We start from the raw sequence: 27819 nt of genomic DNA on the forward strand, positions 1-27819 counted from the left end.
GGTTTTTGCTGTTTGTCGCTCCGTGCGTTTGAGCGACCCGGTTCTCCTGGGCTGGGAGGTGAAGAACAGGAGGGTCCTTCGCGCCTGCGAGCACGGCAGTTTTGCACATTTGGTTTCTCTGGGAAGCATTTGGCAGCGGTAGATGCCACAGAAGCCTTGTGCAGGCAGAAATTAAGAAATCATCCACGTGATAGTTTCTGCAAATACTGTTTCAATCTGTGCTCTGTAAATGTCCACTTAGCTGGGAGTAGCCAAAATACCAGGTTTGGGACTAGGAAAGGAGGTCCCTGGGAGTTATTTCTCTCCGCAGGCTCCGCAGTGCTTCAGGCTGGATTTCCAGTGATGGCACTTAGACACACATGCTGCTGCTTTTTTTTTTTTTTTTTTTTTAATGGTAAGGATGCTGCAAACTTCCTTGTAAGCTGACCTCTTCTGCAAGTTTTCTGGCATCAGTGCATTGAGGCAATAAGGGCTGAATCCCGTGGCTGTGTCCTCTCACTGTTATACTAATTTTTACTACCAGGATTTTTGGGAGAAATTAGAGCAGCTGTTCCCGGCCTCCCATTTCATCCATAAACAAAATGCCCCAGAACAGCACATTTTGGTGTTTGGGCTGCGAATGCTGAGGGGACAGCAAGAGCCTGGGGCTGCTGTAGGACAGGGGCAACCGGAGCAAAGCAGGAGCTGCGCAAAGCGGAGATGGGAGCAAACCAAGGGGGAAATCAGGTCCTTGTGGGTGATTTTGGGCTGCAGAGCTGAGGCTCGTGCCCAGATCCCAGAGCTGCCATGTGCTGGCTGGGCTGGGGGATGCGAGAGGGGCTGGGACCCGGTGCTTCACCCCGCTGCTGGGGCTGCTGGCTGGGGCTCAGCCGAGCAGGAGCTCAGGAAGGCAGCGTGGTGGGGACGTGTGCTGGAGCAGAGAGCATTTCCAGCCTGGAGCCCTCTCCTGGAGGAAAAGGCAGCTCTGCAGGACGGGTGCATCCTCCTGCATCCAGGGGCTGGGGGTGGCACTGGGAGCGTGGGGGTCCCAGCCGGGCTGAGAGTCTCGGGCAGGCCAGGAGGAAGGAGGCAGAGCTGTTCGGAGCAGAGTGGGTAATTTAACCCCAAGTTTTAGGAATGAGCCCACTGCAACCTGTGTTTCTGCCTCGTCCCTTTCTCTGCCCAGTCGGGAGAGCGCTCGCCTGCTCTCCGAGCCCTGGCAGCCCCCTGTCTGTGTACAGCATCCCCGGAGAGCCCCTGCCCTCTGGTAGTGCCTGGGTTAAAGCCGCCTGGGGGGTGATGCAGGATGGGACCATCCACCTCCAGCAGAGGAAGAGGCTGACCCAGGGGCTCCCAGTGCTGCCCGAGTGCTCTCCCCACTACGGGTCTGCGTATAAGTGGAGATTGCTCCAGCCTTTATGATTTTAAAAGGAAGCAGCCACTACCCTGGCTTCTTTTGGCATGCCTGGTACCAGGAGCACACGGTGAGGGTTTTGGGGCACAGCAGGCTCTGCCTGTGGCAGCAGGGGAGCCTGGTGGCTGGATCCTGCCCATGCTTGGGGGTGAGGCAGACACCCAAAAGCACGGCGGTGCCTTGGGGTGTGCGCGGGAGCAGGAAACCCAGAGGTGCCCAGGGGACCTTGGAGGAAATAGCAGTTTCTGGCATCAGGCACTGCCAGGCTGAGCTGAGGTTAGGGGCTCGGCGCCCGGGCTGTTGCTGGATAAACCTTGCCCAGATCGCGCCCTGAATGCCTTTTTTCTTAGCCCCTCTGCAAGAATAACGCCCACCTCACGGGGACTCGGTGGGGCCGGCTGAGCCCCGCATAGCACACCGAAACCCCGGGACAGCTTAGCAGAAGCCCCCAGCACAGCAGCAGCCGTGCAGACCCAGCAGCCACCGCCGAGGCCGGGCACCCCGTGGTGGGCTCGCGGCGTGACATCTGCCAGAGGTGGTGGCCCTTCCTGGCTGGCGGTGGCGGCCGGAGCGTGAGCGGCGTGGAGCTCGCCTTTCCCACCGCCCTGGATGCGGGGCTGACCACTCCCCCTCCCTTTGAATAGGCGGCCCTGCCGCAAACACTATGGTATTTCCATCCTCTCCAGCTCCAGCGCAGAGGATAGCACCAGGTAGCTGGGGAGAGATCGGAGACAAGTGTGGGAAGCCGTGGAGGACATAAGCTTTTTCCCTGGTCTTCCAGATAAGTAGTAAGTGGCGGTGGGGAGAGAGTCGCTTTAAACTCTGCTGTGGGCTGTAGGTACCTGTGTTCATTTTCAGGCTACATCTAAGATTCGTTTTGCCGGTGATTTACTTTTTCTCTCTCCATTCCCAGTTTCACCCAGTAACTGATTCATGTGTTTGCTAATGGTACCGCAGGGTCTTATAAGTGTCTGAGCTGATGCTTCCCTTAAAAAATCCTTTTTGTTTTTATAGAGAGAGTACATAAAGTTTATATGCATGTTTTGGAGAATGCTATTGTGTTCCTCATCTAGGCAGAAGGCTGCGCCTTGGCATTATTACAGTGGATTGCATTTGCAGTTCCTCCTATTTTTTGAGTTAGGTTTTTGTTTTCTGGGTGGTGGTTTGTTGGTTTTCGCTGCGAGGAGGGGGAGAAGCGAGGTGCCCGGGCTCAGATGCTCGCTCGGCTCACTGCAGCCAGTGCAGCCGGGGGCACAGACACACGGATGGAGAGCGGACAGGCTGACGTTCACCCCTCAGATGGGGCTCGTTTCTGTCTAGGGAGATGCTATAGGGGGTTCGCTGCTGCAGTTCTGCGTGTTTTCAATAGCAATGGCATCCCCCAAAGGGCAGAAAATGCCACAGGTGCCAGTGTTTGCGTTCGGTAGGAGCTGGAGTCAGGAGCCCTGAGTGTGGCAGCTGTGGGGATTTGCGGCTGCGCCGCTGCGGTTCCTGGGGAAGGGCACAATCCTGCACCCCTCGCCCAGCCACAAGGAGCCAGCAGGAGCCGCGAGTCCCTGAGACACGCACCCAAGGCCTTCCCCCTTCCCTTTAGCCTCTAAATCCTCGCTTTGCATGTGGCCACTCGCTCGGTACTGCAGTTACCATCAACTTCCCATCCTGTGCTGTCAACTGACACCTTTGGGGGCTGTGGGCTGGGTCCGGAGCTGTTTCCTGGTTGCAGCCTCATTCATGCTGCCTCTAATCCGGCTGTGTTTTGGAGCTCGCCCCTGCCTGTCCTGTAAACAATTTTCTGGCAAGCCAGATATTTGCACCTCGGGCAGCAGGGAATGACTGCTCTCATCCAGTGGTTGTGAGGTTTTTGGAAGATTGCAGAGCGTTTTGTGCACCCGGCATTAGGACCTGTGCGTGTCCCCAGCCCTCAGCTTCACCACTGGGCTTTCGGGGTACCACGCACGTCTCCAAACCAGAAAACGCCCCTGCGCTGTTGTCACTTTTTTACATCGGGCAATGTACAGAGAAACTGGTTTCTCTTTTCTAACTTTCTACAGCTGTTTGAATACTTAATGCTTAGCATTTTCAAAACACCAGCAGATTTGGGCAGTCTGGTCCCAAACAGGGAGTCTGGAGCAAAACACCAAAGAACAGCTGGGCCTTTGATCCCACAGGGCAGTTTGGGCTCTGTGACATGGGCAGTGCATGTTCCTTGTGGGGCCAGATCCTTTCCCAGGGTAGGGGAACCCCTTGCAGAACAGCGAGAAACATGTCCTGTTCTTTCCCCATTTGCTTTGCCCCACCTGGGGATCTGGCCCATGACGCTGTGCTGTAAGTCTGTTATTTCACAGAGGGAAATACATGAGTGAAATAACAGATGACCTAATTAACCCCTCCACCCACTCACATCTTCCTGCTGCTGCAGATAGCTGCTCTGATCCAGGAGCAGCAGTGTGATTATTGGCAACCGCCTCCCTGCTTTAGCATCCCACCCAAACCCCCTCCTCGGCACCACCTGCAGGTGTCACTTCGCTATAGATTTGGTGATGCTGTCGATGGTGGCATTACTCTAGCTAAATTACAATATAGAAGCTTAGTAGTAGATGAATGATCAGGGTAAAGGAGAAGTCTAAAGAAGAAAGCAGCTCACGCCCAAGCGCAGAGAACGAGGGGGTGTGTGTGTGCCTATGAGACTGATCTGAACCACAACCGTGCTGGCGCTGCCTTGTCAGCAGCCATCCTGCCCAGCTAGGGTTTGTCTGGCCAAGTAGGCAGGCTGCCGAGGCACCACCAAATCTCCTTCAGGTCTGGCACTTACCGAGAAAAGCAAAGGCACGGCGTTAGCACAGCGAGTGATGTGCAGACAGGCAGCCCCCCAGCCCACGAGCTGCACCAGACCCAGACCCAGACCCAGCACCGACAAACTTCTTAGGGCAGCGCCAACCCCGCTGCAGTCACTGCTACAAAGTTAAGGCAGAGGCTTAGGGGCACAGATACTCAGCCTCTCACCCTTACTTTCTCTGTATGAGCTTGGGCAAGTCCTTTAATCTCTGTATTTACTGAAGGTGCAGGAAAGCAATTAATATATTGCTCTATTTACTATAGCAACATTATTTCCCACCCTGCCTGGCTTGCCTTCAGTAAATGAAGTATTATCTTTGAGGACGCTGCAAAGTTTCTAAATTAGAATAAATGCAGGAGCCCCTGATATGAAGCAGAGACAGGAGGTGGCCGATCTGTTAAAAAGCATGTTTTGTAAATAGCTGGCAGCAAGAGAAACATGCTCATTTCTATTGCTTGTATCCCTGCACCAGGGATGCTCCTTTTATTTTAAGCTGGTGCCAGGGTTTGATGAATTGAACGAGCTTTTTAACATGCCAACAGATCAACAAACACTATTCCCCGAGGACTGAATTGGCAGGCCGCCTGGAAAGTGTTAGGGTTTCAAGGGTTAAAACCTTGCGGAAGAATGTCATTTCCATGAGCTATTTTCCCCACCCCCTCAAAGATGATAAATTATTACTTGATGAAAAAATAAAATGGCTATCACTAAGCAACTTTGGGGCAGTGAGCTGCCAGCGCAGCAGCCCGTGGAGGATGGGCAAGTCGGAGGTGCTCCTTTGCATTTTTAAAGTCTTCACTCCCGTTCTTGAAACTAGAAATATTTTGATGGGGTTACTAATGCTGCCCTTTCCTCCTGACTCCCCATCTAATCCCAAGGAAAGGGAATCTTGTTGGTTTACTGGGATGGAAAAAAGCACCCAAATACCGATTTGCAGCTGTCCCAGTCATGCTGCCCTTCAGTGAGACCTCTGCTGGGCTGCCAGCCTGGGGATGAAGGATGTGGCGTGGGCAGAAGTCTAGCATGGGCTGACAGCTCGGAAACTGGGGAGCACTCTGAGCCATGGGGTCTTACAGAACACAGGGAGACCAGTGCACAGGGTGCTAAACTGGGAAACAGAGATGGGAGTCTTGTCTCTGCCACAGGAAAGTCACCGTGGTCTCACTCGGCTTCCCTTTCCCCATCCTTCAAACAATGTAATACTTAGACACTACAAGGGAATCTTGTAAAGGGTCTTCAGGTATCCAACAGATACAGTTCACCTTTGCTTTATGTACCTTTTGAACTTTTCCCTAATTTCACAAGGGTGTGCATTTAACCAGGAGGACAAATCATTTTTCCCTTTTTTAAACTAAGCTTGGTAATTTGTTTTAAATACATCTCATGTAAAAGAGGAGGGAAGGATGTTGAAATGAAATTAAAACTTTAATTCGGTTTAGAAATGACCCAAGAGTCTAATAGCTTCGGCTGGTAGCTGATCAAGCCCCAGAATAAATGCTGCTTTTCCCACACATGTTTTCACAATAAGACAGGAATAATAAGAGCAAACAATAAGACTGAAGTCAAGCTGTTAAGTCATTAAGGATTTTACCAAATGGCTCTGATTCCCCTCTATTTATTACCAGTCTGCAGCGAGCTGTGGACCTTGATTATCTGATTATCTCAGTGTAAATCTGCAGTGATTTCCTTAATTTTGGCCAAGTTACCTGACACAAAGAACGTTATCATTTAATTCAGTTCAGCTGCAAGCTCCTGAGTGGTCATTAAAGCTATCTAATGGCATCCAAGGGGAGGAGAGGAACTATTTAGGCTCTTATTAGAGAAAGCTCAAGAGAAGAAAAATATGGCTTGAACATCAGGGAAACTTGCTGACAGTGAGAGATGTATTGGGCTGTGAAGTAGTTTCCTATGGGAAGTGGTGGAAGTTCTGTTAAAATTAGCCTGGACAAAGCACTCCTGAGCTCCCTTTCTGCTTTTGTCTTGCCTCCTGTTGCTGGCTTTGCCCACCTAATTTTCCAGAGCACAATTTGTCTGCTGCCTGCATGGACTCTGCTCACCTGCCTTTTCCTAGCAGGGCTTGTCTTCCAGCTCTCTTTCACTGTCTAAAAATCTGCATCAGGCTGGTGTGTGCGTGTGACTGAATTTAACTTGCGTTTGGACTGGAGCTGCCTTAAACTGCCAGGGGTGGAGGTGCGACCGACTGCTGAATTTGCACTGTATTTCTGCCCCCCCAAATTGTTCTTTCTAGCAGTAAACTTGCCTTGAGCACAGTGTGCAGGGGTAGAGAAACAGAAGAGTAAGCTCTCCTTGGAAATTTATTGGAGGCACCGGACTCTGTCTAGAGATGATAACTCCTTTTTTGCAGCGCGGGGCTCAGGAGGGAGCTGCTGGTACTGTATTGCAGTTCTGTAGCGATCTTATTAATATTCTTTATTGCATGAAGCCTTGTCCTGGGTGTCAGGAGGGGTTAGTGCTTCTCCAGTGACTGAAGCGTGTACTGCTCTGAGCATCGATGTGTGGTACTTTGCTGGAAGGTTCAACTGGCAATACTATCTTGAAAAAAAACACGAACAACATTCAGTGAGGCATGAAAACAGTTTATGAGAACCGGTGTGACTTAGGTGACTTGATCAAAGGAGAAAAACAAAGCCAAGCCCCAACTGCCTACTGCACAAGCTGCAAAGCAGGAAAAAGAGCTGCTCGTGGGTACTGCTGGTTCAGTGCCGTAACTCCTTGCTCTCAGGTGTGTGTGCTATTGAAGTAGGTTGATTGGGCTGAAGATTTCTCTGTCTCCCTTCGTTTGCCAGTGTCTGTCATGTTTTGATGCAAGCAGTTTGGTAGCACTAGTCCAAGCCACAGAGCATAAGGGAGATCAGTCATTTCTAGGTGAGATGGTTATGCTCATTTAAGGCTACGAGCAGGGGACAGGCATGTGACTGAATGGGACGAGGTGACTTTCCCTTCGTTAGCTGAGTCACAGAAACGGGCTCCATGCACCTTCTTTGTTTTCTCCAGCTGCAATGAGATTAAGCAAACATGTTTTAACGCCTAGTTAGAGCAGGCTGGGAGGGTGTGCTCAGATGCTAAGATTAGTTAAGGCTTCTCAGCCACAGTAACTTGCAATATGTGTGCTTTCAGGTTTGCTCGAAGTGCAAAGAGAAACGGGGCTGTTGTTCTTTCACCACATTGGTAGTTTTCAGCTTTGAGAATTAAAAAGAGAAGTAAAAAAAAAAACACAACTGGTGTTAGAGCAAAAGTTAGTAATAATAAGCAGGAAATGATGATGATAATTTAATACGCATACACATGCAGGTGTTTCACATTTGGCCATTAGTCACACCGCGTGGTGGGAGACTCTATCTGCAGTCCCTGTTTGCTGAAGCAGTGAGTGAGGCACAGTGGAGGCAGGCTCTGCCCTTGGCTTTGATGTTTGCTGGCCCGGGCAGCAGCGGAGCCGCCAGCCCTGTGAGCAGGGAAGATGCAGGGGGAGGCCGGCAGTGCGTCTGGGGGCTATTTGTGGGTGCAGCGTAGAGGTGGAGGCTGATGGTAATGTGGCTTTGGCTGGATGACGACTCGGCTGAGGGTTTGCACCTGCAGCAGTTACAGTTGGTAGCAGAGGAGGTCTGCAGAAATCCAAGGGCAGGTATTCTGGAGGAGCTGGAGTTGCTGTGCCCTCAGAGAGGTTAAAGCAGTGGCAGCGCCTCTGTTTCTTGGGCTATGCCCTGTATTAGTGTGATGAAAATAGCCATTCCCTTTGGCTCCAAGTCATACCCTGCTTGAGTGAGCCATTCTGAGCTCAGGCAACTCCCCTTTTACTCTTTCCTCCCAGCACCTTTATGTTACACCCTTCAAAGCACAGAAAGTTCACTGGCCCTTTGTATTCTGCTGTGCGTTTAAAGGAGAGGAGGTAAAATATCTACTTATTGGAAAACAGAGCTAGATTTCAGCTACTCAGCTCTGAAAATGGGCTAACCAGTGATTAAAAATTGCATCCAGCAAATAGCACCAGAGGGAGGACTTGCTCAGAGGAGTACATCCCATGGCAGGAATGATGTTAGTCAGGAATACGAACCTGGATCTCAGCAACACAGAGGAGAGCTTTAGCAAGGGGAACTGAAGCTAATTCAGGTTAACAGAAGATGTTTCTGGAAAACAGAGAAGTTTTTTGGTTTTGATGAAATTTTTACAGGAAAGGTGTTGATCTCAACAAATTGGAGGGGGAAAAAAAATTGGCAACAATTTTGCGCTGGTTCTCCAGCAAAGGAAATATGATCTCATCCACCCTCAGAGCAGCTCCATCAGCTTCCAGGTGATAATTCATTCAGCATTGTCCGGCTCCCATCAGTTTACACTAATGGATTTGTATTCGCGTTGTTGATATGTACACATCCAATCACAACACCAATTATTAATACAGATTTTTTTCCCTTTTACTTTTCCAGCTTAAAGTCATTAAGATGATAGCCTGGTCCCACCTTAATATGGCTGTGAGAAAACACAGGTTATGCAGTGGGTCTAGCTGCTGCTGTCAATTTTTATGCCATGCCAGACTCCTGCAGCAGAGCATCTAATGTCTGTCTCCATTTCTGCAGGCACCTCAGAGATGATGAGTTACTATATGGACACAGCCATTGGCAGTGCAGGCCCTTATCCTTTGGCTCGCCCTGGAGTGATGGTAAGAAGAGAGATTGGGTTATTTTTCTATCTCTAGAAGTTGGTTTTCTCTTTGGCTGCTGTGACGTTGCCAGACCATTCATTGACACGGCTCGGTGTTGACCGCTAAATCGTTCCAAGGTTTCATGCAGTTCAGAGCAGTGTCCAAATGCTGAGTGTTTACCCAGAGCTTATCTCAACCTCTTGAGCTTGCAAACCCAAGCTGGAAATAGGATCGCTGCATCGGATTTCCTGTGCTTGTCGTCAGAGGAGGATTGTTAGGGTAACCATTGTCCTGCAGCCTCCGCTCTCCACACTGACCTTCACCTGCTATGGATGAATGCAGCGGCATCAGCACAAAGCAGATCAAGCTTTGGAAAAGCTTCGGTTGGTTTGGCTGGAGTTTTTTTGGACAAATATGGGGCTTCCTCTCTCCAGGCAGTTCCTTTCTGTTTGTGGAGTTGACGGGTGGTTGTGTGTAATATATGTTACAGTGTGATGCTGGGCATGCCTGTGCCAACTGCCAGCAGCTGTGGGATGGGTTTGACAGTGCCTTGCGTTGCTCCTGAGCTGGGACTATGCTTTCTTTGTGCTGCCCGTCATCTTATGTTTATACATGACCTTTATTTAGAGAAATCACAGTAATGGACATTTGTCCAAAAAAAATATGGCTAGTGTTAAAGATCCTAGATGAGGTTGGATGTAAGCCATAACTGAGCTGACGCAGCAAGGGATACAGACAACTTGCTAGAAAGTAGAATTTTCACCAAATTAGGAAGAAAAGGCCACTATGATACATGAAAAATGTCTAATACAGCTCGATATCTTCCTTCTAAATGATTCCAAGAATGCATTTGGCATTTAAATATTGATTGGAAATGAAGCAAAACTATTTCTGTGTGGGGAAATAATAAATTAAATGACTGAAAACATCTTGAATTTATTTACAGGTTTCACTACATGTATGTATATGTTATTCTCTTATCAATGTATTCATATATATGTAAAATCCTATATGTGGTATACATGCACATATATCTAAGTATGTATATATGCCACGTATTTTTAGAGGGCATATGTATATATATATATTACAGCTGTATATATAAAAATTATATCCTGTGATTATTTCCACATATCTATGTATGCTTGTGTGTGTGTATATATATACACATCCTTATAAACAAGGATGTGGATTACATATAGTGACAATCACAACCTAGCACTATATAACATATGCCTACATAACACATGGTCCATACATGTATCTGTATGGTATAAGTAATGTATATAGGGCATAAGCATGTAACAGTCTATTATGTGAAGTATAGGCAATAATACATGTTTATGCACATATATACATTTATATGTGTACCTAACTATCAATAAGAAATAATTATCACAACAATAACAAACACAAACAATGCAAGCATCAATGTGGCCATGAATACAAACACAGTGCTGAGAACCAGCACTTCCCTCACTGTGGGTCCCCCACAATTTTGGGGAGACTGTGGGGTCTTCTGCCTCAAATTGTCCAAAAAAAAAAAAGTTTTTAGTTGGCAGGGATGAAATAACAGCCCTCTTTTGGGGTGTCCTTCCAGCGGCACCTCAGCTTGCCCTGGGACTATCTCTGAGGAGGGCAGTAGTACAGGTCCCTGCCTGCCGCCATTTTGATCACCACAGCACCCCCCCCTCCTCTTTTCCTCCATTTTGTTTTTAAAAGCAGCTTTTTGACCTTGTCACGACCTGCTGCTCCTCAGCTGGGTGAGTTTTGAGGTGAATTACACCAGATGACACTGTTTCTTCAGCTGCTTGACTCCTGGCTGCTCCTTGAGCCTGTTCAGCACAGGCAGTGTTTTACCTGGGAAACAACCAGGTTTAATAACAGGGAGCACAGCTATGAAAAATAGTATTTTCTCCAGAGGTGCAGATGGGTGGAAGAAACAGGTTATAGGGCTGGTGTGGTGGCTGCAATTGGCAAACCTGCCATCCTGGGGATGGGTCTTGCTGCTCCATTGACTGCTGCGGCTTTGCCTCGGTTGTTGGCAACAAAAATCATAGAACCATTTAGGTTTGAAAAGACCTCTAAGATCAAGATTGCTGCCAAGTCCACCATTAAAAATGCAAACTCTTCCTCCCTTTTGCTGTTATTTTGCACCTGAGTGGGTAGGAAAATGCTTTGTGACTTTCAGCTGAAAGGGGGTGGATGGTTCTGGGTTCGCTTTGCTTGCTGAGGTGACATTTTCCCTTCTCCCCTGGCCAGAAGCAAGGCGCTGTCGGCTCCTGCGAGGATCCCTGGATGACCTGTGGGTTCCAGTCTGCCTGCTACCAGCCCAGGGCCTGCTACCCGCTCTGGGATGAGTCTGCCATACAGGAGGTGCCCACCGGCCTGGAGCACTACAGCACGGGTAGGACCCCTCATCTGGGGGTGTGTGAGCAGGGGTGGCGCGTTCCTCCTTTGTTGGTGGGGTTTAGCAGTGTGCTCAAGTGGGAAGCTGAGGTTTAAAGTCCTGGTTTAATGTGCTTGAGGAGTGTATTCTCCTCTATCTTACGTATCCATAGAAGAGCTAACAGCAGCACTTCTGGAAAGCAGATCTGTATCTCCCTTGCTGGCCATCAAGGGTCTCCCTCAGAGGAGATGAAGCTAGAAAGTGGATAAAAGCCTTAAAACTGCTTTGCTTCACTAAAAGTTCTCCTCATGCTGGAAGTGATGTTAGTCCTCCCTGCTTTCAGGTGGGGACTTCTGCGAGGTGTGCAGGGACGTGCACGCACAGACCCTTATGTCCAGGGATTGCTGCCCTGTTTTTTACTCCCTGGGGTCTTGACAGATGCAGGGTTTACAAGACGATACTGTGTGCTGTAGCAAGGCAGAACTGCCCAGCTTCTGGTTGCATCGTCAGTGCTTCTAACGTGTCTAATGGCATTAGCACAGCCTTTAGCTGGTTTCTTTTGAATGATGACGGGGCCTCTGTGGAGCATGGAGTGGAGCCTGGGTCTCCTGAGTTTTAATTCTGCTATTACAATAATTTTGGCTCTCTTGCCCTTGTAGCTCAGCTCTGTTCCCTTGCTCCTGGGGATGGTGGTGGTATAGTGTTCAGGCGGTGCAAAATAACCACAACTGGAGCTGTGTGGCTGTGCTGTGCTGTCAGGGTTGGATGGTTGTGGTGTGCGGTACAGTTAAGCCATTTCACTGACTAGATGATACTATTCTCTAATGCATTCATACTTTCAAAGTCGTTACAAAATCGCCTGTGACTAATTCTTGCCATGCACATCGTTCAATCTGTGAATCTTGAAGCAGAGCTTTGCAGTTTGGGCTGCTGCTTGTATAACCAGCCAGCAGTGGGGATATCAGATGGGTGGTGAAGGACTCCCCAGAGACAAGGCATGAGCAAAGAGCTTTGGACCTTGGTGCAAGGCCTGTTTCCACTGCAGTGTGGTGTGTTCCCTGACCCTGTGTGCTGCTTTTCTTGGAGGTTTTGCTTGTCCGCAGCAGTGTGATTGGTTTTGGGAAGAGCTTCCACCAGATATCACTTCCCCATTTGTGCTGTGGCAAAGGAGAGGGCTTGGGTACACTGTGGCACAAGCCAACCACAAAACTGAGTGAAAGAGCTCAAGTTGCATGAATGTGACCTTTGCAAAGGGCCAATATGAAGTTTATGTTTCACTTAAGTCCCACATAAGCCTATCATGAAGCACATAAATCCCATGTAAGCTTTTGCATGGCATGTGCTGGTCTTCTGTGACTTGTTCCTGGCTCGTTAGTTATGCACATTGGTCCCTTGGGAGGGGAAAAGCCCTGATGTTTAGAGACTTTTTGCAGCTAAAGAGTTCAGCAGAACCAGTAACTGTTGCGGTCAAATGTACAGTTTGAAATCTCTCCTTGGCAAATATTCAGGCATTTTGATTTTTTTTTTTCCTTTGGTGAGCACTTGTGTGTTAGCTGGAGATGGACACAGAGAGCTGTGGCTGGAGAAAAACTCTGCTGTCTATTCCCAGCCGTTCTTATTTCAGCTATTTGCTCAACTCCTGTGGGTGACCTCTCTCAGCATGATGTCAACTCTGCTCTGATGAAATCTGCCCTTGCAGCATTTGGATTTACTCAAACATTTTGCAAATCTGTGCCTGGAAAGTTTTCTTTGTGTTTTTTTTTTTTTTTTCCCTACCCTCTCCCCTTTTCTGTGAAAGTGCTCTCTCCAGGGACCAACATATCTGCAACCCAGATCTTCATTACCCCATGCTGGGTCTGTGAAATTTCTTGCTGCAAAGTTTGGAGCCTGGTTCAAAGCTCAGTGAAGCCAGTAAAAAAAAAAAAGTCATTGTCTTCAACAGGTTTAGATCCAACTTTCATTACACCAGGACTGGTAGGACAGGCCTCTCAATCTCTTGCAATACCTAAGAATTATCTTTCAGTTCTTCCTGTTGCAGTGCAAGGTACTCTTTCTCTGATATTTTTTTTAATATACTAACGTTTCTTCAGAGTCTAGAGCAGTTTCTAATTTTAAATGAGAGGAAACTCTCATTTGTATACACTGCTAGGAACGGTCTTTCATTTCTCCTTTGTGTTTCGGGTGCACATTAAAACCATTTGTCATCTATTCTTCTGGTGTACCGGAGGCTATTTTGGTTTTCATGGTCCTGGTGTTGGTGAAAGAAACAAGTCAACAAGGAAAATGCAAGTGTGAATATGTCCTCTTGTAATAGAAACCCACAGTACTTCTAAAAGTTTTAGAGCTGCTTGCCTTTAGAGAAGGTATTTTGCCTCTGAAACTTGGGTGTTTATTTATGTTGCACTTAGTCTGCTAAGATTATTTGGTGATAAGCATAAAGGAAAGCTTGATGTGAATTTAGTTTGTCAATAGAGACAAGGAGAGAGGTGTGTTTTTTTATTATTATTATTATTATTTTTATTTATTTAGGCAAGAGTTTGGAAATGTATGTAGTCAGTTTTATTTGCTACTTTGCTATCACAATCTGCAATGCATAGGTGGGGACTGTTACTGCCCGGAGAACAAACTATGATTGGTTTCATAGCAAGTAAAAGGCACGTCCCCAAAGTGTTAGAAAATAATAGCAAGAACTGCTTGGTTATGAAAACTAGCTCCTATGGGAACAGGAGAGTAGAAGCCATTGGTTCTTAGTTGCATTATCTGGTGAGCCAAAATTAAGGGTGCTGCGTATCTACTTGATGCGCCAGGGCCACTGAAAGGATGCTGTCACACTTAGCACTCAGATGTTTAGTGCCTGGGGCAATAGTATCCTAATATTACCCTTTGGTAATATTTTTCAGCTGATACAAGGTTAGGCACAAAACTGGAGTGGAGGAGAAGATTTGATAGTGGTATCGGAATTTGAGAACTGACATCGTCCCGGCTGCGCTGCCTTTTTGAGCCAAGGTCACTTTGACAACCCCTTCCACTATGAACTGGTTTATTTTTCTTAGTGATAAGGGAGATAAAACTGTTGTTAATGGCAAGAGAAAGATGAAATGACTCTTGCGGAAGAAGTTTCTATGATTGTTGTTGTGCTGAGTTAGCATTCTTGGACTGAAGGTGTTTCCAGCATTTTGGACACTACAGGAGCCTTTGGGTGAGTGATTCTGTTTTCACTCAAGCAAATGGGCTTGAGTTTGAGGTTTGCAAGACAAGGAATGAAATTAAAGCTTCTAGAGGAGAAATTAGAGCTGCGGGTCTGACCCTTCTTCCCTAGTTTATGCTGCTGTGAAAACAATGCTGCTGATTTTGATCAGGCTCCAGGCACTGAGACGCTGTCAGAAATAAAAGGCACCACGTTGGGCTGATCCCCAGCACCCAGAGCAGTTCAGGCCAGTGCCGTGGGAGGGCACAGTGCAGAGAGGACAGACTGACCCAGCCTGTGGCCGTGCTGTCTGGCCACGTTGCCTCGGTGCCACCTCTCAACCCAGAACGTTTTGGGTTTGTTAGCTTGGGGGCAGTGTGTCCCTAAGGCAGCAAGCCTGCATCCAAGCGGACATCTTAGGTTGGGTCCCTGCAGCCTGGGCCATCGGGGTGTCACAATGGGCTTGACAGGAAAGGAAAGCCCTTGGAGCTGAAACAAAGCATCGCAGCTCGATGCGTTGCCCCATGCAGACAACGTAGGGATGCCCTTCCCTTTGCACCCACCCTGCTCTGGCTGTGATCTTCCTCGAAGCCCCGCTCTCAGCTCAGACCGGGCTGCAGGCAGAAATCCCCCAGGGACTGCCTGCATCCATCGCAGGCTGTCCCTGCTTTTCCCCACGTTGCCCTCCTTTGCAGCAAGACCTGCTCTTTCCCCCGCTGGGTCCCGTTGGATAGCCCCGGAGGAAAGCTCTTTCTGTGAGCATTTTCTGGGCTGTCTTCCAGGCCCACGCACGGAGGAAGGGAGCCTGGGGAGGGGGAGAGAGGGGGAAGGTGAAAGCCGACCAGGCTCAGCCCGATGGCTTCTCCAGCTGCAGCACATTTTCCAAGTGAAGCTTAAAAAAAAAAAAAAAATCTGCATTTTTTTTCATGTCCTTTTATCCTATTTTTAACTGCAGCCTCCTTCCTTTTCTCAGCCTCCTCCAACACTTCCCCCCTCCCCTGCGCCGCTGCCTCCCCCGCACGCTCTCCGCAGAGATGAATGGGCGTCTTTTCACAGGGCACGCACATCTGCTTGCGGCTGCGAGACCTAGCAGGACTTCTCAGGCAGCTCGCGATGGCTCTGCTGGACCGGCCCGCCTGTCCTCTCCCTCCGAAATAAATGAGGAGCGGGCAAGGGAGGACGTGGAGGAAGGTGAAGGGAAACAGCAGGTGGGGGGAAAAGGAGTGAGCCACCGCGGGGAGGGACCAGGGAGCGCCGTGGCGGTGGGTGCTAATTCATGTCAAGGCTCAACAAAAGCCAAGAACAAAATCCTCTGTGTAGCTGCCTCTGCCCAGCCCACGGCCGCTCGATTCCCCCGCACTCGCAGCTCACCCTGCCTCGTCCTTGGGATCCCATTGTGGCTCTGCCACGGGCATGAACGAGGCCTTTCTGTTGTCATCCTCTGGCCAGTGAGGCAGCGCAGCCTCTTGCAAGCCTTAGGGTCTGGAGCTGTTTATAGCTGGCTGGAATGGGTTTTCTTGACCCTTTTTCTTCCTGGCAGTCTTTGGGTTTTTCACTGGCTCTAGTTCAAGTCATGTCACACCTACCATAAATGAGTGCTCTGGGTTTGTCGAAGGGCATACACAATTTTCTCCATTAAGAGCACTTACTCGAATCTAGCGGTGAAGAGAAAAGATCCCCCTATGCCTTGTGAATGAATTGTAAAGCCACCGGCTGCCTGGGGTGTCTGCCTCTCTCCTGGCCCTTTTGCAAGGGCCCTCTGAAGGAAGCTGAGCAGTTCCTGGTTTGCTCTTCACGTTAGTGGGAGCTGAACTCAGTGTCTGAGTAGTGTGGATCCTCATTTTGCAGGTGAGGAGAACACATGCAGGTGACCCTATGATACCTAGTTACGCTCCCTCTGCACCCCTGCTGTAACCTGCTGCAAGTCAGAACGCGGAGAGGTTTATTTGCACTGAAGCAATAGAATGAGAAAAATCCAGGCTTTCACTTTTCTATTTGTTTCCTGCCTGACTCTGGAAAAATCCCTGTCTCGCCTCGCAGAGACAAAACCCCCGGGAGATCCCTGCGTGTTGGGTCATCACCAGAGAATGAGCACTGAGCACTTTTCCCGCTTGAGCTGCAGACTGGTGTCAGCTGGGGATCGGCTGCTGCGCAGGGAGGAATCGTGCTCTGAGCAGGGAGTCGGTGCTGGATGAGGCTGGGAGAAAACGGGAAGGCTGTTGCACGTTTTTGGGGGTGCTACCTACAGGTTTGCTGAGGGCCTCCAGCATAACAGGGGGGCTGGAGCTCAGCACGAGGCAAGGCGCAAGGCGCTGGTAGTGCACCGCACCAGGAACGTCACGAGAATGAGCAGCAGCACTGGCAGCTTCGGTGTGCTGTGGGGAAGGAGTAACTCGATGCAGAAGGGACTAAGCCACAGGCTGGTCCTTAGTGCCTTGAGGGTGGCTGCAGATGCCTCGTTTGGCATTGCTCTTGGAGGAGCATGGACCCCTCTGTAGGGATGGAGTGAATCTCCCTCTGGATATACTTGTCTCCATCCTGTGCCCCCAAACACTTGCTTCAGGACGACCACGCAAAGCGCAGATGCTTCTTTGAGCTTTCCCAACCCCCTTTGCCTACACAAGTGTGCTGAGACCCGGGAGCGTTTGCTTCAGGAGATACTGGGCAGCAGAGCACCCTCTCCAGGGAGCTGGGGATGCACGTGGCCAGCCCTTCCCGCGGCAGTGCCCTTGGAGGGCTTTGCTGTGCTGGTTGGAGCAGGGAGGGCAGCAGGAGTGAGACCAGCTCCTGTTTTCTCTCCGGATGGACAGGGCTGGCTGGGTGATGCTGGGTATGTGCAGGGCAGGCGGAGGGGGACGTGGAGAGCACGGGGGGCTGGGACCCTGAAAACAGCCTGTTTCTTTCAGCTCCTGGCAGCGTGAAGCACCTCTCTCTCCCTCCAGATGTTCACTGTGTTTATAGCTGCTGAAGCAAGAGGCTGAACTCTCTCATTAATACATTTCTCTCTCCCTCTCTCACATCGAAGCCAGAAGTCTCAGCTCAGAGGTTGCAGCTGGAAGGGAGCTGGGGGTGAGGGGTGGGAGAGAGAAGGGAGGCGTATGCGAGCCTCCCATCCCATTCAGCTCCCCCCTCCGCTTTCCTCCCCCCGAATCCTCCCAAAATACACATGCCCCGAAAAAAGAAAAACACTAGCAGATTTTTTATTTCAGAAAGTAAACACTTAGGCCATGGGGGTCTGGAGGTTATGGGAAAAGAGGAAACCATTGGGCTAATCAGGCCGGGACACACTTCCCTTGCTGAAATAAACCAGAAATCATTGCATTACAGGGCGCCGCCGCGGTTAACCCTGGTGCTGCCAACACAGCTGAGCGCCGGGGAGCTGCGGAGAGCTCGCAGCCTGCCCACGCGTTCCTTCCCTGCTCCCTGGTTCTGAAGCCAGAGCGAAGAGCTGCTGCGGAAGGGGAGCCAGCGCTCTGCAGCGGCCCTTTGGCATGCCAGCCCCTTGGGAATGAGTCGTTGGGAATTTTTAGTAGGAAATTAAACCTTTTTTTCTGTGGTTTATGAGTCGTCCTATAGAATTTCATAGCTATTCTTGCCTGAGAACTCTGCCTGACTGCTGCAGACATCTACAGAAAGGAAAGCTTTCTCTGCTTGGGTCAGCAAGATTTGGGGGTAAAGTCTGCAGACCCTTGAACAGTTCTCAGAAAGCTTTCCACCATTATTAGGATGGCATTAGGTGTATAAATTACGAGATTACTGATTGCTTGGTTGCAACCCTTGGGGAAGGAATCCTTCCTGCTTTCTTTTACGCCTGTGTTTGCAGAGCACACAGCATATGGGATCTGCCTGTGGGATGGGGGACCCTTGACGCTCCTGCAGGCCGAAGAAGAGCTGTAGTCCAGGTGTGAGCGAGCTAATTGGCCCTTTGTAGCTACTTTACAAAGAGAGCTCGATTTTCTCTCTCTAAGCCTGGTGTTGGGCTTCCCCTGGCTCCGTTCACAGTGCGAGTTGCGTGCTATAAATGGATACCCGCGACCAGGTCTCACGCATCTTACGACTGCTGCAGCTATCTGGGTTTCAGAAGGGCTGGATCTCTGAGCGTGAATGTTTATCACTGTAAGTGGGTATTAGAGATTGTCTGTTACCACAGGCCCGGGTCTGTTTCATCAGCGCTCCTTGCTGTGATTGCTGACGCCCTTCTCATCCTGCCAGGCTGAGATTTCAGGGGAGCCCCGTGGGCTCAGCACGATGCCCGTGCTGACGCAGCCCGTGGTGGGGCGCGTGGTGCTGCGCTTCGGCACCCTGAGGCTGCGCTCGCCCTGCAAGCGTCTGCTGGCAATCACCGGGAGGGAGCAGAGCCGAGAGGAAAACCCACCACGGAGCACTTTGTAGCCGGGGGAAAGCGTTCTTCCCAATGACACCGCTGCAGGAGGCTTTGCCTCATCTGTTTCAGTAAGCGCTGGCGGTGAAAGGTGCCGTCACCGGTTCCTTGAGCCGTCCACCAGGCCCTTGCAGCGTTCCCACCAGAAGGCAAAGCCCCCGATAGCGCGCGACCGGGCAGCGCTGCAGACCTGCGGGTCCCGCCCCGCTATCTCAAGAATGCATTTGAACAGGAGCTGTTACTGCAGCCTCTGGAGGTCGGAGCTTCGGATGGAAATCAGGCTGTATGGAGATAGTCCCACAGGGCAAATTTCAGAATTTTTGGAGTCGGTGTTCAGCTCAGATAAGCCCTCGAGAGCTCAGATACTTTATCTGAGCCTTATCTGAGCTATTTGCATCACTTCAGCCTGAGAAACCATGCTGTCAGACGTTTGCGGCGGGGGTGAGTTGTCTTAGGACGGTCTGTCTGTCTTTTTTTTATTATTTCTAACACACAGACACCTCCAGGACGGGGCTGTCCTGTGCCACACGCAGCTCAAAGGCTGGATAGATGGAGAGCAGGAAGGAGAAATGCCCTGCTCAGATCCATGCGGTTGTAAGGGCAGGGTTAGGACCGATGTTCCCTGAAAGCTCTCTGAGGGATGGCATCTCTCTGCTCCCTTGCTAAAATTGAATAGAAATAAGGTTGAGCTGCCCGTGTGGTCAGCTGTGGGTGATGTGATTCCTCCTTTTCAGAGCAGAGCCAGGTCTGAGATTTCTCAAATGTAGTGTGCTTTCCGTGCCCTGTTTCCTAGACCTTTGGGTTTGTGCAAAGCCCCTGCTTTGTGCACGTGAAGTTCCTTACCTTGCCTGGAGCTCCTGGGGGCTGCGCGGGGTCAGTGCTCTTTTGCTGCTCTTGTAGCATCTCCCCTCTTCGTTCCTGCTTTGCAGCCATGATCTGTTTGACCAAAAGCACCGCGGGGCCCCCGGTCTGTATAAAGCAGCATCCTCTTCCCTTCCCAGCCTGTGGGGCGGCTTCATTCACGCGAGCTCCCAGTCCTGGTGGCTCTTCCCCAACGGTGATCTTCTGGAGGAAGGGTTCTTAGGGAAAAGAAAAGTGGATTTAGGAGATCTGACCGAGTCTAAAAGCTGGAGTTTGGAAGACCTTGGCTACGTGACTTAACAGAAAGTCTTTAGGCATTTAAACCACGCTGATTTCTCTTGGAGTTAGATGCCTAAGTCATTCAGACGCCTGCCTGTGAGCAGTTTCTCACGTCGGAGATACAGATGATTAATTCATTGCACATTTTATTGCGATGCTTAATTCACTGAGGTCAGGCAAGTGGCTGGAAGTCTCCGGAGAATGGTGTTGTACGAGTGCTCAATACTGGGAAAAAAACCAGAACAGACATCTGAAGTGACACCCAGGCACTGGCGGGGCTGTCCCCTCGAAGCTATGTATAGCCGCTGGAACACGTGCTGAAGTTTACGCAGCCCACCGGATGGGCCTTCCCCGGTGGGGATTTGTATCAATAGGCTGTGAAAAAACCTGCAGCGGGTCAATTGTTGGCTGTTTCACAATGGATTAAACACCGCTTCTCTCCTGCAGCTGGCTCAGGGAGGGGACGCTGCCTGTGGCAGGCAGGGCCGTCGAGGCTGAGCGCGTCGGGAGGATGGTTTCTCTGCCAGCGAGCAGAGCGGCCGTGGAGGAGCCGCAGGGGGAGGCTCACCAGCCTCCAAGTGGCTCGTGTTAGGTGTGGGAAAGGCTTGGGGTGAAGCCTGGGGTGGGATTTGTACGTGGGCTTCTTCCTGGCACGAGGAGATTCCCAGCTGGCGTGAGTCGGTGCTGGTCCGTCCTTCGAGAGCTGCGTTTGGAGACCTCCGGTCCCCTCCCCTCTTGGAGGCAGGGCTCCCCCTCGGTGGTTTTCTTTCCCCTGCCGTGCTCCAAGGGCAGCTCAGGGGTTCAAGGCCAGGAACCGGTCTTGAAACCCCGAAGCCAGCTGCAGCCTGCCTGAAAAGCGGGCCGGCTTCACGCCGCTCAGTGGGAACGCTGCCATTGATTTCGCTGAAGGGGAGCGGGTGCGTGCACCGAAAAGCAATACAGTAAAGATCAACAGTTCATGGCAGGACTTCCCTTCCTGGAAAGGGAAACAAGGCCGCTGACATGGCATATGCTGCGTGAGCAGCACTACGTGGCAGAAACGCTTGTAGATATTTGCGCTTCCCGTAGAGCGGGTGGGACGGAGCAAAATAAATTGCTCCGCCAAAGTGGGATGTGATTTTAAGAAGCAATGGCCCAAGCTACTTCTCCCCAACTCATCAGCGATGACTTTTCAGGAGTCACAAATGCCTTTCTCCCCTGGTTTGCATGATTCACTCTCCACATGCAAAGTTCAAGGCGGGCAGAGGGCACTCGTTTTGGCCGGAGCGATGTCGGCATCGAGGTAGAATAGGAAAAAAGGAGGAGATGCCCCAGGGGAGCCTGCTCATGGAAAATTTCTAATTTGGCCAGCTCCAGGCATCTCACAGAGGAGCCTGCGCTTGGGAGATTTCAACCCAGTTTTGCAGGCTCGAGAGGCACGAATAATTATGGAAGGCTGGGATGGAAATAAAGCTGGCATCTCGGTCCTGCCCTGGACCAGCTCTTCACCGCGCTGCCAGCCCGGGGTGCCCATGTGTGCTGTGAGACGGCTCCGGGGGTGCTCAAACCTTCCCTGCCCCTGCCCTGCATCCAGTTACTGCCTCACCCTATGAGACCAGATGCTCCCTTTGTTGTGTTCCTATCCAGGCAAACAGCTACTAGGTGAAAGTAGGAGCAGTTTCCCTCGCTTCACAGTAATCAAAGTGACAGGATAACGAGGCAAGCCGGTAGCCTGCTTCGCCTTCCCCTTGTGCCAAGTTCCAGGCTGGGTGTCAGCTCCGTCCCTATCTAGATGAAATACTGCTTTTTGTCTTTTTTTTTTTTTTTTTTTTCTGTTGTTACTGCCAAAAGCGACGGATCGTTCTGCAGAAATCATCAATGTTTTGTCGAAACGAAATCCAAACATTTCCAGGCAAAACTCAGCGTTTTCTGGTGCTGGCTGTGGCGATGCAAAAACAAATCTCCGTGGGAAATGCCAACATGGAACAAAAATGGGGAAATACGTTGGAGTGCTCTGCAGAATGCTTCCCCCGGCTCTCACACTTAACCGTGTGCCCGAGGGGCGGCGAGGCCGAGGGTGGTCGAACCCAGGAGCTTACTGTGGATCGCTCGGGGTGCTTATTCAGACCAGAACGGTTCAAGCAGCCCCGCAGGCACTCGGGAAGAGCCCGGTCTGTGCCACGAGGCGTGCGCAGCGATGCTCGCTCCCTCCTTCCCAGCCGCCGGGATGCGGCCGCCTCATCTGAGCCACGGCTTCAAGCTACGAGAACCGACGTTTTCGGGTTTCACCAATCTGTCCCCGCATTGCTGCATATCGCCCTGTCTTCCTTTCCCCCACGCTCGCACCTAGTGAGTCTGTCGGTCTGGCTCCGTGTTCGGCGTAGCAGATGCTTTTTTTTTTTTACCATCCGTCTTCCGACGTCCCTCCCGGGCCCTCGCGGGGCTGCAGCGAGCGGCGGCGGCACCGGGCCGCGGCGGGGGCACTTTGTGCTCCGCACCCACCTGAGGCGAAATGGAAATGGGTTTGTCGGGGCTCTCCCACGCCTGCCAAGTGCATCCCGCCGCTCCCCTCCCCGCCGCTGCCGCTCCTCACTTCATTAGCGCTGGAGATGTTTATAAATGGAAGAGATAATATTTTTCGTTTCCAGTTTGGGTTTCCAGGGCAGCCACTTTCTGAAGCACTTAGGAAGTTTAGAGAAGACGAGGTTATATAAACGATTTTTCCCCCCTGGGCTCTTATTAATCAAGTGGCCTGTGGAGCCATTCCCATAGCTTCGGGATAAAGGGCACTAGCTGGGTGAGGGGAGGCAGGCAGTTAACACAAGGCATCTTTTTTTTTTTTTTTTCTTCCCCTTTTTTTGTACGTTTCCGATGAGTGGAGCAGTCAGACCTGGCTGCTTGGGTTTGAAAGTGGACGGAGAGCTGAGTGGCGTGCTGGGGCTGTGTTTTGGGCTTCGCTCCTGTACTAGCCCCTCGTAGGCCTTGAACCAGGTCGTGTAGCACCTTTTAATGACCATTTACCCGGCCCTGTTGATAAATCCTTGTAAAATTTGATTATCCGATGTAAAATGTTTGCATTGCCTGAGCACAGGGGAAATACGGTTTAGATAGCGATGAGCCGATCCTTGTGCTTTCTACAGTAACACCCTATGGACGTGCACACGCACACAAACACTAATTAATACGTTTCCTGGCAAGCTCTGATGCGTTTCCGAAGCTTCCCAGCACTTTCCCACCCAGGCTGCAGCAGCAGCTGCTGCCCAGCGTGGCTGCGAGCGGCGAGGGCAGCTCGTGGGCTGGGAAACCAGGAGCGAGCTTCACGTCAGCTCCCCCCGTTCCCATCAGAAGGAAACCAAGCTCTGCCTCCTCCTCCGGGCCCTTCCTCCCACTGCCTCCCCACCAGCAGAGCCGAGGGCTGGGGTCTTTTCTGTTTTCCTTGGGTGGAAAGAGCCCTGGCTGTTGCGCGGGTCCAGCTGTTCCAGTCCTGGAGCCGCAGGTCCACAGGAAATCAGCTCATTTGTCTGCTGACCCACGTTCCAGTTCTCCAGCCATGCTCTCTCGGTGTGAAAATAATGATTTAAATAGCCAAGGGTGGAAAATAACGATTTAAAGGAGGTAAAGGGAATATTTGCAGCTATTGCTGACTGTAGACTTGGCAGAGGGATGCTGTATTTCTTCCGGGTCTGGGGAGCATGTGGGAAGCGGTGGGTTGAGGTGTTGAACATCTGGAGTGATTTAGCAGTTTTGTGCTGTCGTGCGAGGCTGGGTGGTGCAGGAGTAACTCGTCCTGAAGAGTCGGGGAGGATCAACGGAGAGAAAAGGTGCTCGGCGCGTTCGGCTGGAGCAGGTGCAGGTCGGCTCGGCAGAAGAGCTGTGGTGGTGAGCCCCTCCAGGGACAGGGGACGGGTGGTGGTGGCCCCGGCGTCCAGCAGCACCGCTCAGGATGCTTCAGGCAGCTCCCGTGATGTTTGATGAGCTCTGAATGACTTGGCTCACCTGGCCAGAACTGATTTTCAGACCAGGAGGAAACTTCAGGTGCCGTGGTACAACGCAGAGCCACGTGTTTTGTTGCATCTCACTCTTGATGCTAAAACATGAATTGGGCTTCCTTGCTGAAAATGCATCTGAGGCCTATCCCTTCCACGGAAACTTTGGTGAAGTAACTAACAGGGTGCAAAGGGTCTTCTTGTTAATGGATTATTTTTAATTGACCTTCTTCATTTTGAAATTTCTTCCCATTTGAACAGTGCAAAAATGAAAACTTTGAGCTCAGATTGAATGACACATGACTTTCCTTATTTTCTTTTTGCTACTTTAGCCCAATGAAAAGCGTGTAAAAAAAAAAAAAAAAAGATTTGCGTTAACCCAGAACATATTTAGAAAAAATATTTGTGTCTACTTTTTTTCCCTCTGACTACCAGCAAAGCGAAAAAAAAAAAAAAAAAATCAGCTATTTGCACAACTTTGGCTGCAGGCGGTGGGCAAGCGGACAGGGAAGCAAAGCAGTTTGTGTGCCGAACCCCTTGTATCTCTAGATCTCCATTCAACAGCTTTCAGAAGATAATTAAAAAACTGAAATAACGGGTGATGATGATAGCTGTATAATGGGTGACGATGCTTGGAGTCGCAGGCCCCTACCGACCAGCTGTCTCTTGCCCATTTACACCACCGAGGATTTAGGGCTGAGGCGAGCTAATCAGGAGACCCTAATGGGGAGAGAGGCGTGTTATTTAATTAGCTGCACAATGGACTGACTGGGAGGCACGTGGTGGCTCTAATAGAAGGAGATAGATGTCCTTTTAGCTGGGCTAATTGTTAGGAAATAGCAGAGGCTTTGTTCAGCCCCAGCATGTGGCCTGTGATCTCGCAGAGCCTAGGGGCTGCCCGCTTATAATTTTAGACAGATCTATTCAAGCCTGCTCTGCAGCGCGGGGCCGAACAAGACGGGTATTGTTGGAGAGCCAGGACCGCTGTCCAAGAAAACCACCCCGAAAAACCCAAACACGTGTAGAGCGGAATAGTTTCTGTCGTTTATTCACTAGCGGGTCCGGCTGCCAAGTGGAGACAATTGGAAGCGAGGAGGTTTCCGACGCGGGGCGCGGGTTTTTCTCTTTGAAACACACACGCGGGCGAATCCTTCCTCCGAGGAGCGCCGCGGCATGCAGGGGGATGGCCCCGCCGGCACAGCGCGCCCTGGGCGGGCGGTTTTGGGTGCCGAGGGGCCCCGTCCTGCCACCCCCTCCCGACAAGCCTGGTCAGGATGTGACCCTGGTGTGCTGGGCCGACCGGGCCCATCTCCGTGGGTTTGCTGTAGGCACTGCCGTGGTCACGGTGAGACGGTTGGGATGGAGGGACCGTCTCCGTCCTGAGCTGCCCCCTCAAATCTCCCTGTGGCTTGACCCCATCGCTGTCCCCATCCCCTGAGCTTTTCCTTCGGGACCGCTGAGCCGATGCTCCCGACCCTTTGTGAAGTGAGCAAGCAGCCTTCCATTAAAGCAGAGGGATGGAGGCACAAAGGTTTGTAAGAGGTCATGTGGAAATATCGACCAGGAATTAAACTTCCATGTCTCGAGCCTCTCTGTCCTGGCCACAGAGTTAACCCGAGGGTCATCGCACGCCAGGGTTTGATCCTCCCACCGCCAACTGGCTGCGTGCAGGCGCCTTGTCCTCGTGCCTGCCCTTCCTCAGGCTCTCGGTTCCTATCCTAGAGGTTGGCACCGGACCGACCTTCCTGGGAAGGTGCTTGTGTGGCTCCTGGCACCTTGATAGAAATAAAATGTTGCTTAATATTTCCTGCAGCTTCATGTTCTGAAGCTTTTCTGGCTGCTGTTGCTTCTGAAAGATTGAAGGAGCAGAGGAATGTTAGTGACTGGTGTTTAGCTGTGCAGGAGATCTGCTTTATGGGGGTATTAGCGATGATCCCACTGCCTCTCCTTTGTGATCCCTCACCTCTTTCCGAGGGAGGTGGGTTCAGAGACCAGCAGGAGTCAGTTCAGCAGCCTCTGTTGCCAGAGATCAGCGAATGCCATGGGTGAAGCTGCGAACAGAGATGTGCTGCCTGAGTCTGATCTGACTGCATCTGTTTCTGTTGCGGAGGAGGCTGCCCGGGAGATCTGACCAAAGACGGGAGGCCCTACAAATGAGGTTTGATGTGTATGGGCTGTGCGTGCTCAGGGCAATCGTGAGCATCACGAGTTAAACAGCAAAAATCCTCAGGTTATGTTTACCAAAACCTCGGTGCTGTTACTCGAGGACGGGAAATGTAGGAGAACAAACAGCGCCGGAGAACAGCTTACGAGGATTTTCCAGCCAGCCAGTTCTTCCAGCGGGGTAACAAGTGAGTGACAGCACCCCCCGCCAACGAAATTTGAGGCAGAATTACATCGCTCCAGCCCAGATTAGCTAATCAGGTTAAGAAGCAGCGTGGGATCGCTGGGAAACCAATAGCAGGAGACACTCAAAGATGCTTAGGCCGCCTGCGGGAGTGCTGATTGAGGTACCCACGGCGTGCCGGCCGGGGCTGGGGCTCCGTGGCAGCCGCACGGGGCTCTGTGAGCTGGGCTCCTGACGCCGAGCTGGCCACAAAGATGCTTTTGTGAGCCATCTCCGCTGGGAAGCTAATGAGAGCAGGAGTCGCGGAGGCTCGGAGGCGGCTTCCTCTGCTCGCGCCCGGAGGGCAATCAGGGGACGTTATTGTGGCAGCGCTGTCTGGGCTGCTCGGGGCTGAAGTCTGCGTCTCCGCAGCGCGAACACAAACTGGCTTTTAGTGCAGGCGCTGCGGGGGACGGGGACCCGCCGTGGCTCCGGGCACAGGGCGGCCGGGGGACCCCAGAGGCTGCAGCCGTCTGGGTCGCGCAGCAGCCAGCGCTCTCGTGATGGCCACCATCTCCTGGCCACCAACGCTGGACGCGAGAGCTGCCTGCCTTCCCCGCGGGGAGCGCGGGGGCACCGGCGGCGCGTGCCGGCCGACGGGCTCTGCTTCCATGGCAGCCGCTGAGCCACCGAGGGGAGGCTGCAGCCACCAGGACTGCTAACCCAGCCTCCCTTTACCAGCGTAAAACAACTCCCTCAGACGCTTCCCAGCTCTTGCGGCGCTTGAAAGAATTTCTCATATAATTTTAAATTCCAGGAAAGGTATCTCCCCGGGGAATGGTCATGGCAGCTGCTTGCTCTTTCCTCTCATTGCAGCGGGCCACCTCCACACCCAGAGCCACCTCCCTGCTCCTTCCTTTCTTGGAGTGGTGGCTGCTGCTCTTTCCAACAATGACCCCCTTGCGATAAGTCCTTTCATGTCTCTGCTTCTCCCTGGGATTGCAGGACACTCTTGTGTTATTTTTTTCCTTCCCCTTTGCTCCTGATTTTTGCCTCCTGCCCTCTGGATATTGTTTACTTGACAAAACATCAAACCGAGGCCCTGACCGCTTGCAGTCATTAAAAATCCCATGGCAGTTTTGGGGAAGGCTCCAATTTGGCTAATTACATTCCGCCATAAATATCCCCCTGCAGTTTTAATTGGCTATGGTGTTCTTCATTTCCTGTCCATAACAGCTGGGCGGTGTTGCTCCGCGTTGTTACGTAGCCCTTGCATTTCGCCCCAAAGGCGGCCGCGCTTCGGTGCTAGGAAAGCGCCGTCTTCGCTCGGCCAGCAGCCGGGCGGGTGAATCCCAGGAGCCGTCACAGCCGCGCCACGTCTGGAGGAGGGCCAGCAGCTGCCAGTTTGCAGAAGGGCCGTGGCAGGAGGGAACTTGGCCCTGCCAAATGGAAAGGGCCAGCCCCAGGTTGGAGAGAGGTGGTGGGAGGGCAGTCCTGCCCGCCCTGAGCCCTCGGACATCGCGGCAAAGGCTCTGTAATACCTTT

General features: G+C 51.3%; 1 protein-coding gene across 2 annotated transcripts in view; it reads left to right on the top strand.

The window, feature by feature from the left end:
• Positions 1-2063: 2063 nt before the first annotated feature.
• The window catches only part of ETS1 (ETS proto-oncogene 1, transcription factor), a 77415-nt gene continuing 51659 nt past the window's right edge, over positions 2064-27819 (top strand). The window contains exons 1-3 of one of the 2 annotated variants that reach the window (XM_040534178.1): positions 2064-2181; positions 8822-8904; positions 11149-11293. In XM_040534178.1, the coding sequence (XP_040390112.1) occupies positions 8833-8904; positions 11149-11293 (217 nt within the window). In that variant the 5' untranslated portion in view covers positions 2064-2181; positions 8822-8832. Of the gene's footprint in view, positions 2182-6083; positions 6420-8821; positions 8905-11148; positions 11294-27819 lie in introns of those variants that run through there. The other variant, XM_040534179.1, reaches the window with a different exon arrangement.

The sequence above is a fragment of the Cygnus olor genome, chromosome 22 (genome assembly GCF_009769625.2).
Source record: "Cygnus olor isolate bCygOlo1 chromosome 22, bCygOlo1.pri.v2, whole genome shotgun sequence".
Lineage (NCBI taxonomy): Eukaryota > Metazoa > Chordata > Aves > Anseriformes > Anatidae > Cygnus > Cygnus olor.